Source organism: Egretta garzetta, unplaced genomic scaffold (assembly GCF_000687185.1).
Source record: "Egretta garzetta isolate BGI_Z169 unplaced genomic scaffold, ASM68718v1 scaffold256, whole genome shotgun sequence".
Lineage (NCBI taxonomy): Eukaryota > Metazoa > Chordata > Aves > Pelecaniformes > Ardeidae > Egretta > Egretta garzetta.
The window spans coordinates 1380928-1395533 of record NW_009260073.1 but is presented as its reverse complement, the minus strand read 5'-3'; the positions used below and the strand labels follow the sequence as shown (position 1 = coordinate 1395533).

At 38.0% G+C, this 14606-nt stretch overlaps 1 protein-coding gene across 7 annotated transcripts in view; it reads right to left on the bottom strand.

Moving 5' to 3' along the window:
• ATP8A1 (ATPase phospholipid transporting 8A1) overlaps nt 1-14606 on the bottom strand; it is a 116432-nt gene that overhangs the window by 57135 nt on the left and 44691 nt on the right. For all 7 annotated transcript variants that reach the window (XM_009641250.2, XM_035896758.1, XM_009641249.2 and 4 more), the window contains 5 exons: nt 12639-12711; nt 10357-10462; nt 8946-9028; nt 8710-8759; nt 1030-1099 (listed from right to left, as the gene is read on the bottom strand). In XM_009641250.2, coding sequence (XP_009639545.2) covers nt 1030-1099; nt 8710-8759; nt 8946-9028; nt 10357-10462; nt 12639-12711 — 382 coding nt within the window. The remainder of the gene's footprint in view (nt 1-1029; nt 1100-8709; nt 8760-8945; nt 9029-10356; nt 10463-12638; nt 12712-14606) is intronic.

Here is a 14606-nt window from a genome sequence, read left to right as displayed (position 1 = left end):
TCAGAACAATTTAATAGAAAAACAGAGGTTTTTTGTGTAGACAATACAAATGTAGGAAAATGGCAGAAAAATACGCAACACAATTTATTTCAGCACAAAAAATTAATAGAAGTAATTTTATTTTAGAGGAAAGAAAAAAGGACATTCCAAATCCTCAGATTCTCTAAATTTACAAATTCTGCTATGGTGCAGTTTTTCTCTCCTATATTTTTTGCTGTTATTTCCCTTCATTTTGAAAAGCGCTGCATCTTCTTTTGGCTTGCCATATGGATTTCTTTTGATCTCCCAAAAAGCTGTCTTCCTCTTTAATATTAAGCCCACAAGGTAAAAATAGTGTTTCATAACTGCCATTCTTGGGTTTTTGAAGCCAGCTTGATATATATAATATTAACAACAGCTTCTTCTCTCCACTTGAGAAGATACAGAATGGACATTTATATTCAATCAACTTCATTTTTTTAAACCATTCAGGAACTGGATATCCTTCTCCCTCCCCCTCAAACTTGACTTCAGATATGGAACAAGAACTAATGAGCAACTCTGTCATTCCCAGATACATTATGATTAAGACATCTTCCCATAGATCCTGTTTTCAGGAAAATTTACTTCTGGCATAACATCAATGGCAGGTTAAAATTCCCATCTAGTCACTTACGCTAGATTACTGTTTCTACCTAGTGATTCACGCTTAGCTACTCCAGCAACTAACTAAGAGATTAAACCATACATTCATCCATTTTCTTGGAGTACAGAAGGAAGCAATTAATAGGAAGCATAAAGGTATTAGTCCAGTTCAAAGACTAGGATGAACAGGTCTATCATACCTTCATAGGGAGCTAGCAAAACAAGACATTAACTAGTTCATCACACTAAACAGCTACATAGTAAACTAATGCAAATTGAAAAAGTCATCAACATTCCTTCCCCCACATTTCCAATGTTTTGACTGCCATTATAACAACCTTTTGCTTTTGTATTTGCATTGGTAGCACATGTTTTTTGATACAGTGAAAACAGAATAAAACTCACAGCTCCTTTGCAGTAGAGTCTTAACTTCCCCGATGGTGTGCGAACTATCACTGACATTCTCTTCCTAGAGCTGAAAGAGAAATAAATGCCCTATATAAGGTGGTTCGTAAATATAAACATTTACCAACGTTTTACCGAAGAATATCAATATAGAGCTTACATAAGACAAAGGAAAAGAAATAAGGGCTATCTATTCTGAATTATGTTCTCAAGTGACTGGGATGGAAAAACAGTTTTACTGTCTAATAGAGTGAACGCTGTTTTTCTGTGCGTACTTCTGTAGGCCTTTTTCCTGTAAAAACAAATTTGAGAATCCTCACCTTCATCTGAATACCGCCTACTGATCACAGAAAAGCATCTTAAAGCACAAAGCACTTGTGACCAATATCATAAAGAGGTAGTGCATCACAGACCATTTCAGCTTTTCCTTCCTTCCCAGCCAGAGTCTCTCGTACCCTGTACAGTGCTGCAATCCTATCACTGTCATCCCAGAGAATCATTCACCACGCAAAGTTTTAAGTATACCAAGGACTGGAAAGAAGCTCTCCTCCTTTTAACTATTCTCTGGCTTTCAGTCATTAATGAGATCTAAATATTTTTTCTTTTTATCCTCATGACTGAGGTAGGAATTGGAGGAAAACATGAAGACTGTCACACTCTGCTTTCTGTCTTCCTTTTGAGGTCCCCCAAAAAGCATAATTTAGATTCAAGATCACGTCCAGTCAAAATGTGTATTTATACCATAAAAACTTCAAGTTTTTAAATAAATCCACTGACACTATTCAGGGAACAAAACACGCTTCTCAGACAACAGTTCACAGTAAAATACACAGAAGAGGTGGAAGTCAATAGTCCTTTTACAATTTGGATCTCATTTATAGATCATCAAATAGCACTATCATAGGAATGGTTCCTGAAGTTCAGACTGCCATGGAAAAAACATACTATAAGTGGAATGTATGGAGATAGGTGGAGGAAAGAATTTTACAATTACCAGTGAAGTAACTGACTGAATAGTATCTTCAAGAAAATATTTTCCTATTCCACCTGTGCATGCACTTTGTTTCAAGTACAGACATCTGAGCAGCAATGTTAAATTATATTTCTACTATGAATATTGCACGAAAGCATAAAAAGGCATTAACTGCTGCAACTCTTTCTCTGTTTCAGCTCTAATCCGAAGAATCTCAGATAAGCAGAACTCCAAAAACCCTTAGACAGTGTCCAGTTGCGGATCTGCTTAGACAACAGTGGAGAAATTCAGATAATCCAAAATGCACTTAAGTTGCCTAAAATAAAAGCAAATAGCAGATCCACTTTGATTCCTGGAAAGATTATCTAGCTTACTGTTACTTAAATTCATTACACTCACCTGAATGTTCAGTTAATGAACTGTGGAGGAGTTACAGTAATTTAGGGTCTGTATAAACAATAATCACAGAATCGTTTAGGTTGGAAAAGACCCTTAAGATAATCAAGTCCAACCATTAATCTAGCACTGGCAAGTCCACCACTAAACCATGTCCCTAAGCACGTCATCTATTCATCTTTTAAGTATCTCCAGGGATGGGGACTCAACCACTTCCCTGGAAAGCCTGTTCCAGTGCTTGACAACCCTTTCGGGGAAGCAATTTTTCCTAATATCCAATCTAAACCTCCCCTGGCACAACTTGACGTCATTTCCTCTTGTCCTACCACTTGCTACTTGGGAGAAGAGACCAACACCCACCTCACTACACCCTCCTTTAAGGCACTGGTAGAGAGCGATAAGGTCTCCCCTCAGCCTCCTCTTCTCCAGGCTAAATAACCCCACTTCCCTCAGGTGCTCCTCACAGGACTTGTGCTCCAGACCCCTCACCAGCTTCGCTGTCCTCTGGACGTGCTCCAGCACCTCAATGTTTTTTTTGTCATGAGGGGCCCAAAACTGAACCCAGTATTTGAGGCGTGGCCTCACCAGTGCCCAGTACAGGGGCATGATCACTTCCCTGCTCCTGCTGGCCACGCTATTCCTGATACAAGCCAGGATGCTGTTGGCCTTCTTGGCTACCTGGGCACACTACTGGCTCATGTTTAGCCGGCTGTCAACCAGCATCCCCAGGTCCTTTTCTGCTGGGCAGTTTTCCAGCCGCTTTTCCCCAAGCCTGTAGCATTGCATGGGGTTGTTGTGACCCAAGTGCAGGACCCAGCACTTGGCCTTGTTGAATGTCATACATCTGGCCTCGGCCCATTGTTCCAGCCTGTCCAGGTCCCTTCACAGAGCCCTCCTCCCCTCGAGGAGATTGACAATTGTGCCCAATCTGGTGTTGCCTACAAACTTACTGAGGGTGCACTCGATCCCCTCATCCAGATCATTGATAAAGATATTAAACAGAACTGGCCTCAATACAGAGAGCCACTTGTGACCATATGTCAACCAGAGTTAACTCCATTCGCCACAGCTCTTTGGGCCCAGCATCCAGACAGTTTTTTACCCAGCAAAGCATATGCCCACCCAAGCTATGAGCAGCCAGTTTCTCCAGGAGAATACTGTGGGAAACTGTGTCAAAGGCTTTACTAAAGTCTAAGTAGATAACATCCATAGCCTTTCCCTCATCCATCCAGCAGGTCACCTTGTCACAGAAGGAGATCAAGGTTAGTCAATTTGATATATAAGCCTTTGACAGATAAAAACTCAGCAGTTTTGTACTTGTCTTGCAATACCAGAAGATTGCAATCCTGAAGTTCTGCATACAGCTGCCTATCAATCTACTGAAGATGTATCAGAGAATAACCAATGTTTTCCTGTAGCTTTCTGAAACTTTAGCTATGAAGACAGATATTGAATCTTGACTGACATACATCTTCTTAGTAAAACTGCAATAAAGCTAATGAGCAGGACTTACTGTCAAGGACTTCTAACTTTTTATGAGCCTTTTCATTGTAGTGACAGTTTTATTTCCTTTTCTTGGTGAAATACAGAAACCACAAAATTGCACTACTACAAATAACTGTCAGTGTGAGACCATTTTTTTTTTGTTTTTTCCTTCACTGTAGAAGTCATGTGAGCAGCCATAAAGGTGACCCGGTTATAAGGGGAAAAATAGCAAACAGAAAATGTCTGCTGAAATACTGGCAGAGAAAATGCCTGCCAGCCTGGGAACTGTTAGCCTGGGAACCAGAAACATCCTTGAGAAGCACAGCTGGCATCTGCGAAGTACAGGTGGGTACCTAGAAACCATTAATAAGCACAAAACAAGGAACTGTAACTGCAACTTTCAGCCTGGAGAAAAGGAGGCTACGGGGAGACCTGATTGCGGCCTTCCAGTACCTAAAGGGGGTCTATAGGAAAGATGGGGAACGTCTTTTTCGTAGGGCCAGCTGTGTTAGGACAAGGGGAAATGGTTTTAAACTAGAACAGGGTAGGTTCAGGCTAGAGGTAAGGAAGAAATTTTTTACAATGAGGGTGGTAAAACACTGGAACAGGTTGCCCAGAGAGGTAGTGGAGGCCCCATCCCTGGGAACATTCAAGGCCAGGTTGGATGGGGCTCTGAGCAACCTGATCTAGTTAGCAGTGTCCCTGCTCACTGCAGGGGGGTTGGACTAGATGACCACTAGTGGTACCTTCCAACCCTAAACATTCTATGATTCTATGATTCTATAACTTATTGTCTGGAAAGGTGAAAAAGTCTGGAAAAAGGAAAAAACATCCTGAGAAAGTACGAATGGGTGACTATTATTGGTTGTTCTAGCTGAAAGAACAGGAAAACAGCCTGGAAAAATAAAAATTGTTCTGAGAGAAAACAAAACACCATCATCTATTGGCTGTCCCAGGTGAAAAATAGAAATCAGCAGCGTGTATTGACTGCTCCAGGTGGTGGTGTCCTACTCCCCCTCATGTCTCTGCCATATAAAAATTATTCACTTTTATCCAAAATGGAGCCTCTCTCCAAGAACTCCCCCTGCATGAATTTTTCTCCAAGATCTCCCAGACAAGTTATTGGACCATCACCAGGAACTCTCTCTCACTCTTCAGAGTGAGACTTTTGTCTGTCATCAACTTTGAGACCCCAATCCTGGGAGTGGTTTGGTGAGCACTGTATCCATATTATTTTGAATAATGTATATATGTGTGTCTGTGTGTGCACATATAGGTAACTTAGAATAAGTGTATTTCTTCACAGTGATAATTTAGTAGCAACTTGTAATATATGGAAATATATACGTGCTGCTACTATTGATTGCAGATACAGTTAAAATACAGATGTACTTACTTGCTTTACTAATAGTAATTTGTATTAATCTGTAATAAAGAAATTTAGAAAATAAAGCCTCCATGTCCTTTTGTGTTTATGGAATCCTGCAAACCCACTGTTATGATCTCTATACACCCGCAGGCTGGGTAAACCTTTGGGTCATGACAAGGAGGCAGAATAGTTGGTAATCCCCATGGAGTTGCCACAGGATTACAGATGGGCAGAAGCATCTTAAGGGAACATAAGTACCTCAGTCGTAAGATTTGCCACTTCCAGAATCCAGGAATACAGAAGTAGCTCTTGATGGGCCCCCTGTTAATTTTAAAATCTGTCTCAGGTTTGAGATGAAAATTTCTTCATAGTGTAAGCACATAACCACAGCTACAGTGGTTTTGGTACCTCCTCTGTCAGCCACTCATTCTTTTTCTACATTTAGAAGTATCGGTCTTCAGTGACATAACAGGATCAGCATATTCTGGACCTCTTTAAATGATGGAGAGGAGACAAGGTCTGAAATACTCTAGAACGCAGCCTTCTGTCTGCCCAGTACAACATGGATTATTCATAAAACTGATCAGACAGGGGACAAGTCAAGCTATTACTTTATTTCAGGTAAATATATTGGCATTCTAAATCAAAAATATTTAGGTTTTGGACAAGTAGCTTTACTCTGTGACTATCACAGACTGTTTCTGCTAGACTGTTGAGATATGCCCCCAGGGATGCAGATGAAAAATCAGAAATTAAATCAATAGATGGTACATACTCCAGATATTGAGATATTATTACTACATCTATATGCAATACTTGCCAGTGAAATTAATTGTGGTGCTAAAAATGCAATTCATACCTCTAACAAAACATGCAGGTATGACAAAACCTCATTCAGTAGCACTGCCAGTAATGACACGTTGATGCAAGGACTGATGTGTAATTTGTGCACTGATAGTGGACATTGTTTATGATTACTGAAACAAGGAATCACTCGCTGAAAATCATGCTCATCTTTGCAACTGGCCCAGGTGAAAAGACTGTATATGTAGTTGGCACAGGGATGACAGTAAGCATAAGACTTTCTTCATAATTCTTTGCTTCTGGATCCTTAACTGGATCCTTAACTGACATAGTGCCTTGCTTCCCCCTCCCACACAGACAACAAGAGTTGGTTTTGGCTCCCAAGAGACAGCTGCATTTTTTCCATTTGTTACAGTTCCAGGTGACAGAATACAAGAATGGGTACAACACTGCACAATTCCTTCCCTGACAGTACAGGGAGCCCTGAACAGCAGAGGGGCTGAACAACTCTTCACTTCCTTGAGCTTAAGGTACCTCAGCAGTTGTGGCATCTGAGCAGAGTATCTGCTGGAGGCAACCTAAACTCAGTACAAGTTATCAAGACACTATTTGCTCCACAGAGATTAGCGCTACATTTTAGGAATAACTATCATCCGATTAAGGATTATCAATTGCTTTCAGGATGCTCACCTGCCAGTTAGACTGAGTGCTACTTCCTTCCTATGAACAAAGTATAAATAGCATATTGTATAAGTCTACTACCTCTCTTTTCCCAGGCACAGCCATGATTGCTGTGAAAAAAGAATACCATAAAAGACAACTCTACCAACCATTCCTACAAGTTTTACTTCTTTAAGCGTCTCTGAAAGACAATCCTATCAGATGTTGACGCTGTTGTACTCTACTTGCAGAAGAGTCTTATCTGGCTTGCACTGGAAGGTGGCAAGGAATTAGTTTTCATTTTTTCTGGGAAAAACTTAGAACACACCTGGAAACTCTTAACTCAATAGTTTAATAGCTACAAATTACTCCTCTGAAGGTACATGCTCCTATCCATACAGATGGGGTTATGTTTTGGAGCCAAAATTTCTCTTGCTGTGGAACAAGGGTGACCTCTAGTGCTTCCAACAAGTCAGTTCCAAGCAAAGCTAAATACAGAATAAGAACAAAACCAGCTATAAAAACTGAATGCTTAATAAAGTTGGGTGATTGGTACCCACCAAAAAACTTAATCCTCCAAAGGTTAAGATTTAAAAGCAATTCTCCTTTCTCGATAAAGTATTGCTGTTTAAATTACAATTTTAGTCTGACACAGAAGTTTAAAAAGATCTGTGAAATCAAGACAAAGATCAAAACCAGAAACAAAGGAATCCTGCACTGCTACTCCATGAATGCAGTATAAACTTTCACAGGTGTCAAACTACCACCACTGCACTTTGTGCTACATACTTGCTGACTTTCCAGAACAGGAAGTGAAAGAAGTGCCTACAGAAAAATGAAACCATGGCACAAGATTGAAAAATTTCAATTATGTCCTCTACAATATATAAAACCAACATTAATTGCTTTCTGTCACATTACTTTTTTTCACTGTGGTGATCTTTATGTTTCACATTCTTATTACTATTAGTATAACTACAGGCGACTACTCTCATTTCACCCCACCTATACATCTTCAGCCCATCTCTCCAGTATTGCCTTGGATATTTGTTTATTGATCGTTTTGCTTCTTTAGCTAATCTCAAGGGAAACATAATGGGACAGGAAGGAAAACAATGATCACTTTCCGCAGGCACAATTGCAAGTAATCATTTAGAGAAAAAAAAGAGCTTCCTCTACATAGAAATCTCTTCCCCATCCTGTGCCAAAGTAAGCAATGGACCTACATGAATACTTAGAACACAGACTGCATACACGGATACAATTTAAATAGATTCATGTAACAAATGAAACTGCATCCAGATTTCTTACGGTTACCTTTATGATTCCAATAGCTTTGACAGAAAATTTTTACTGAAAGCAAAGTATGTGATAAATTCAGTTTCCAAGAAAACTAAACTGGCAATGCTCTAGTGGTGCTGCTCAATAGGAAACAGGTATAAAGTATTTAAACTAATTTAAAAAAATCTAAAGTATTTAAACAAATCACAAGCAAGTGCATTTAAGGTCAAATGCAAAATTTCATTCTATGAGTCAAGGCAAATACAAGTTATGTTCAACACTTATTTGAAATTTCTCCCCTGCCCCCAAATACAATTTTTTTAATAAAGCACATGGTGCTAGGGATTTCAGAAATAAATTTAGAAGTTCAAATACTTTCCTATGCTGTCTTTTCACATCATTTTTTAAAGTATTGAGATCTAGTTGTTTTTTTTTTTTTAAATCTTTGTGCAAAAACAGGAGCAAAAGATATTAGCCAAAAAGGAGACAATATCAAAAATATATGTCTCTGAAAACATTTTATAAAACCAGGAGTGTGATCTTAATCAAGTGTGCTGCTTTGCCTATAGTATGATGACATACTGTAGAGATAAAAGCTACACAACCTTCACACTTTGCCTGTACAAACAAAAAAATACAAACATTTTTATCCATAAGAGCAATCAATGAAAGTATTTTCACAAAAAGACGCTGACCACAATATGCTGTTTACCTTGTAAATTCCAGGACGTTTAGCAGTTCATATCTCTCTTCCTGTCCCAGCTGAGGAATAAAAAAAAAAAAAAAAAAAAAAAGCAAAAAAAAAGCTGAGGATTAATGCAAAAAACCGAAAAGAGCCAAAAGGAAACAATGCCTCAATAGATAAGTACCATGATGCAGTTATTAAGAAATTATTTACTATTGCAATAGTAAACACAGCAAATTATAATGTTACTCCAATGTACTTACAGACTCTATGATTACTGAGTCAGGTGTCCTTCCAGTGAATACAAAACGAAGACGCCTGGCTGCTCTGACCAACGCTCCTTCATCTACAACAAGTCAAGTAGTTATTTTACAGATGTACCAGAAAACTGTTAGTATACCCCATGATTTACTGGACACAGTCCAAGCTTTTCTGCTTTTGACTTCCCTTTTCCTGTATAGATTTTTAAGATTAGATGTTTCTCCTGTTAAATCTGTGATGAAATGAGTTTACAACTCAGAGAAAATAAACCCCCAAAGAAAGATGCCTCTCTGCTCAGTAGCAAGAATATCCTCTTCAAAGTTTAAGTTGTAAACTAATGAATTATATGTTCCAGTAGAAACAATGACACCACTTCATCAAGAGGCAAGCCTTCCTGCCTTCCTTCTCCCCATTAAGCCTACTTTCAGGTGGTTGGAATTTTGAATGTTGATTAAATGTTGCTTAGAGAACAAAACTCCCAATTGCCAGGCAAGCGCCTTAGTAGGGCACTGGACAAGGTACTTTCCTTTTTGTGTGAGTTCTGTTTTAGAAGAAGAGTGATAAATCATTCCTGTAAGTAATAGATAGCTTCAATGCCTACATTCAGGAAACATTTCAAGCTGCAACTCAGACTCCCATAGGCATCAGTTCTCTCCAAATGGCTCAAAGATGTCAGCACTGAATTTGCTCGTCATGCCCAATAAAACACTGCCATGGCCCAGTTAGCTTTATTCACAGACCTACCTCTGTCCTTGTTTTCCAATTGTTGAAGGACAGAATTTCCAAAGACATGGCCATCTAGGACTGGGGCAGACAGGGAAGAGGAAGGCTGGAGGCTCTGTGCTTCATGTAATTTCTCCCATCATAGCATCACAGCTTGTTATAATACATTAGCTCAGCAGAGCTGATATTTTAATCATTCTGCTCTGCTTCACCATTTTGCAGTATAATCTTTTCTCACTCTGTAGTAGAACTTACCACAATGTTTATCCTGGTAAAAACATCTTTTGTTCATTTTTGATTACAAACACAGTCTTTGTTTTAAATCAATACCATGGTTACCAAGTACAGAATAGGTTCACAATCAATTTGTCTCCTGGTTTGATTTCCACTTGCATTTGAGCAGTTCCTTCAGACTTCCACAGCAATCTGACACCACATTAGGAACGCTGTATGGGTAATCACCCTTTGCCCTTACATAATCCACAAGACATCCATATGCATTTTCTAAAGCAAATTAGAAAAGTCTAAATGGTTTTTTGACAAGATTGATTTTAGCTGACACCAATTCTTTTTGAGGGATGTCTTCTGAAATTAAAAAAATCTCAAAAACCCAATACACTTTGAATAAAATTTGCTTGTTGAGTTGATAGAATACTTTACCATAGGTTCACTCAATTATTTGATTCTCACCTGGAGATGCTGCTTGATATATAATTTTATCACCTTCTCTTTCTGGAACTGCTGTATGACACACTGCCATCATTGTCAAAAACTCACATATTATAGGTGCAGTTGGCTAAAAAAAAGATGTCAGAAAGCAATTAATCATTTAAGCAGTAACTAACTAAAACGTAGTAATAGATATGGACAAATAACACTGAAGAAAATGTTAATGTTTTTCCTTTCTTCTTTAAACTATCAAAAACTAAACAAAACACACATTATCTGTACACTAATTTCAGCATGCGGAGTAACTTCTTGTGGCTGTACTTCAATACAGGCTATATAGATAGAATTTAGTGACATTTGTTTTCATAACAATCGAAAGTATATAACCAGAAACATAAAATAATTCAAATTAGCATTTTATAGGGAAGGTAAGTCTGAATAGGTGTCCTGGTTTCGGCTGGGATAGGGTTAATTTTCTTCCTAGCAGCTGACATAGTGCTGTGGTTTGGATTTAGTATTAGAATACTGTTGGTAACACACTGATGCTTTAGTTGTTGCTAAGTAGTGCCTAGACTAGTCAAGGACTTTTTCAGCTTCCCCTGCTCTGCCAGGTGCCCAAGAAGCTGGAGGGGGCACAGCCAGGACAGCTGACCCCAACTGGCCAAAGGGCTATTCCAGAGCAAACAACAAGATGCTCAGGGTGGGGAGTTAGCCGGGGAGAGAGTTACCGCTGCTTGGGACAGGCTATTATCTCCCCCATCCCACAGAGGGAGAGGGAAGTGAGTGAGCAGCTGGGTGGGGTTCATCCGCCTGCTGGGTTAAACCACAAAAATAGGATGAGAGGAAATGGCGTCAAGTTGTGCCAGAGGAGATTTAGATTGGATATTAGGAAAAATTTCTTTCCTGAAAAGGTTGTCAAGCATTGGAATGGGCTGCCCAAGGAAGTGGTTGAGTATAAATACCCTGGAGGTATTTAGAAGAGGTGCAGATGCGGTGCTTAGGGACATGGTTTAGTGGTGGACTTGGCAGCAGTAGGTTTGTAGTTGGACTTGATGATCTTAAGGGTCTTTGCCAACCTAAACGATTCTATGAGTCTATGAATGCTGTATTGAAAGAATTTTACTTTGAAATGGTTTTTGTCTTTAGTATTCACTAAAGTCTCTTTGGATGTTGTCTTTTTTACTAAAAATATTCCATTTTACATTACTTTTGTCTAACGCTATATTTGACACCACTGTTTAAGAACCTTTAGAAAGATGTATCAACCAAACCCGAAAATCATGTGAAAAATGCTGCCAGGTCAGGCAGACAGCTTTTAAAGGAAGACATTTAGATGAATGTCTTGGGCACTTCACAGTCTACAAAGCTGAATGAATTTAAAATGATTTAGCCAGGAGAGGGGAAAAGAGCGTATATAAGCAAAATAGTTGATTGATTTTGACTAGTACAGCTAAAATTTGCAAAATGAACAAACTGACTCCTGACTGGTTGGTCAAAAGAAATCCCAGCATTCCCCCTAAATAAGCTCAAAGCAGCTGCCACCTCAACTGGATTTTTTTCATAGCATATTTACAGTATTTCAGACTAAGAATGACAACAATCAAGACAACATTGCAATTTTTCTATAAAACATAATAATCTCTGAAAACCTAACTTTAATTCCACAGTGCAGAAACACTAATGGGAGCAGGTTCCTGTCCTCTTCCACTAAGGGCTCCCAAGTCCTCTAAGATGTATTCAAAAGGCTGAATTACAGATTCTTTTCCAAAGTATTTCAGAACACATTTAACATACAGTGGTGAAACCCCTCTTCGAATTTATGCCTGAATTTTTTACTTTAAGATGTATACAAGTGCATTTTTATAGCTTTTATATATATATATATATATACACACACACACACACATATATACACACATACACACAAACACTTAATACCATAGAACTACCAGAAAACTTCCAAGATTCAAATCACCCATGCACCAAGGATTCTCTAGACAATAGCAGAAACAGGATGGTATCTTTTCCAAGTCCACATTACTAGTACTGAAACTAGCCTGTGCAGGTAAGTACAGGAGCCCACTCTGCTTTAAATAGGCTCTCCAGAAGTTAACACTAGATGTTATTTCCAGGTGGTGCTAATTAACATGTATCAACAACAAAGAATTATAAAATTATTCATGAGGGCATGCTGATTTTGCATAAACATGCAATTTATTTTCCTTCCAAGGACAATCTTTTGACTTGCTGAAAGCAATGGTTTGATTTCACAAAACAACGGTAATTGTTTCTATATAACTTACATGATTGCTTTGAAGATTCTCCAGTAACGATGAGTCACTAAAGGTTTTTTCTTCTCCATTTTGTGAGCCCTGCCTAGAAATAATTAAGTACAAAAGAGATCACCATTAGCATATTCTTAACAATTCATTTACAAATCACCCACAGTACTGTCCTAAGGTCAAATATAAATTTTGGTTTGTAACTGTTACAACAAAGGTTGCAATCACTTATTATGAGAAAATGAAGTGAAAAGGTACTTGTTTCGCATCTCCAGAGTTTATCTAACTTTAATAAACCTTGATTCATATAAATACACTCAAATTCAATGAAGTTTTTCTGCTGACTTCAGGAAACACAGGATGAAATAAAAATAAACCTACAATGCAAGACTGTCATCTTGTCTTCTGATCTCCATAGAATGAGATTATTGGAGGGACTCAGAACAAGATATGCCTGAAGAGATCACATTTCTTTGAGAAAGTAGCTTTGCAAATGTTTGCAGAGAAGAAAGTCCAGTATCTGAAAGGGGTAGGTAAACTGAGTTCAGACATCAGGGAAGTCTGCATGGAGAGGGTTTGTTTTCTATTACTCATGACCAAAAAGGAACCTAGTAAATTGATGTATAAAGACGACACAGTAACAACAGTGAAGTAGGAAAGGACTGAACAGATGCAAGGTGGAGATGGCTCTGGAGAAATAAAGTTGTACACAAACATCTTTCAAATTTCACAAGTCTTCTGGCTAAAGCTGAGAGTTCAAAAAAAGCAGATACTTCTAGGAAGACTCAACAGCTGGCTGTTGAATATTAAGACAATGTAGTTCAGCTTGAATTTCACTAAAACCAAACAGTGCTAAAACGCAAACCCAGTTGGAAGAAAGTATTTTTTCATTTACCTTGGATCACATAATCTTAGAAGAGAGTGAACACATTCGGTGATTTAAATTGAAGGATAAGCCACATACATCAAGAGCAGTATAAAGATTCTTTATGAAAACCAGAAGCATGCTGTTCTAGTCCTGCACTATCATGAAGGAATATAAAATGGCAGTACCTCTTCTACATAACCGCTCAAGGACTTCTTTTTCTAAAACCCTATTATGAAAGTGAGAAATTCGGAGGATCCTCATTCCTGAAGACTTTTTTTTTTTTTTAATGCACAGCAGACGGGTCTTGAAGTGCCAGATTTTAACAACTTCAGATACATTAAATTTGTTTGGAGTCTAAGGTTAAGCCTTGTTTGCTTAAAGTTTCCTGACAGAAAGACTTCAATATATTTTCCAGATTTTCAGTGCTAAAAAAGGGAAAATATTTGCAGGTATATGTTGTGTCAAACTGGAAACCAATTCTTTCTAATACAAAAAAATTAAGATTTAAGAGATTTGAAATTAAGTTAGTAATTTTAGGACTAGAAATGTTACTGTCATAAACAGATTCTATCAATCACAATAGATTTACAAACAAAAAAATGTTCTTAAGTATCCTATTTCATAAGTATTTACAAGATGATCATCACCTATAAAAGGGAAGTACTTGTTTGGTTTTTTTTTTTTTTTTGAACTACTGTTTAGGCATCAGTTTATCCATTTCAGATGTGCTTATCAAGATTTTAATGTGTATTAGTCAAAACCAGTCTTATTTCATAAATGTCTTATAAGGAAGCATGCTTAATTTCATGTAAGCATTGCATTATTTTAATGAAACCACACACTTGTGCACAGTTAAGCAAACTTGTACATCTTTGTAAGAAACATCTTGCTGCTGTATCAAATGAGGATATTCAAATCAGGTAAGATTTTGGGGTGTGCATGTGTACCACTTTTTATGTGTATGTGGGATGAATTTTTCTTTTTTAATCTAAAGAAAGAATTATTAATTCTAATAATTAGAAAAGCAAGTTTTTTCCTTCAAACTTTTTAAATCTAAGGAGACAACATACTACAGTTTTGCGTGACTTATCTTGATGTGACTTTCAACGAATACAATAGTG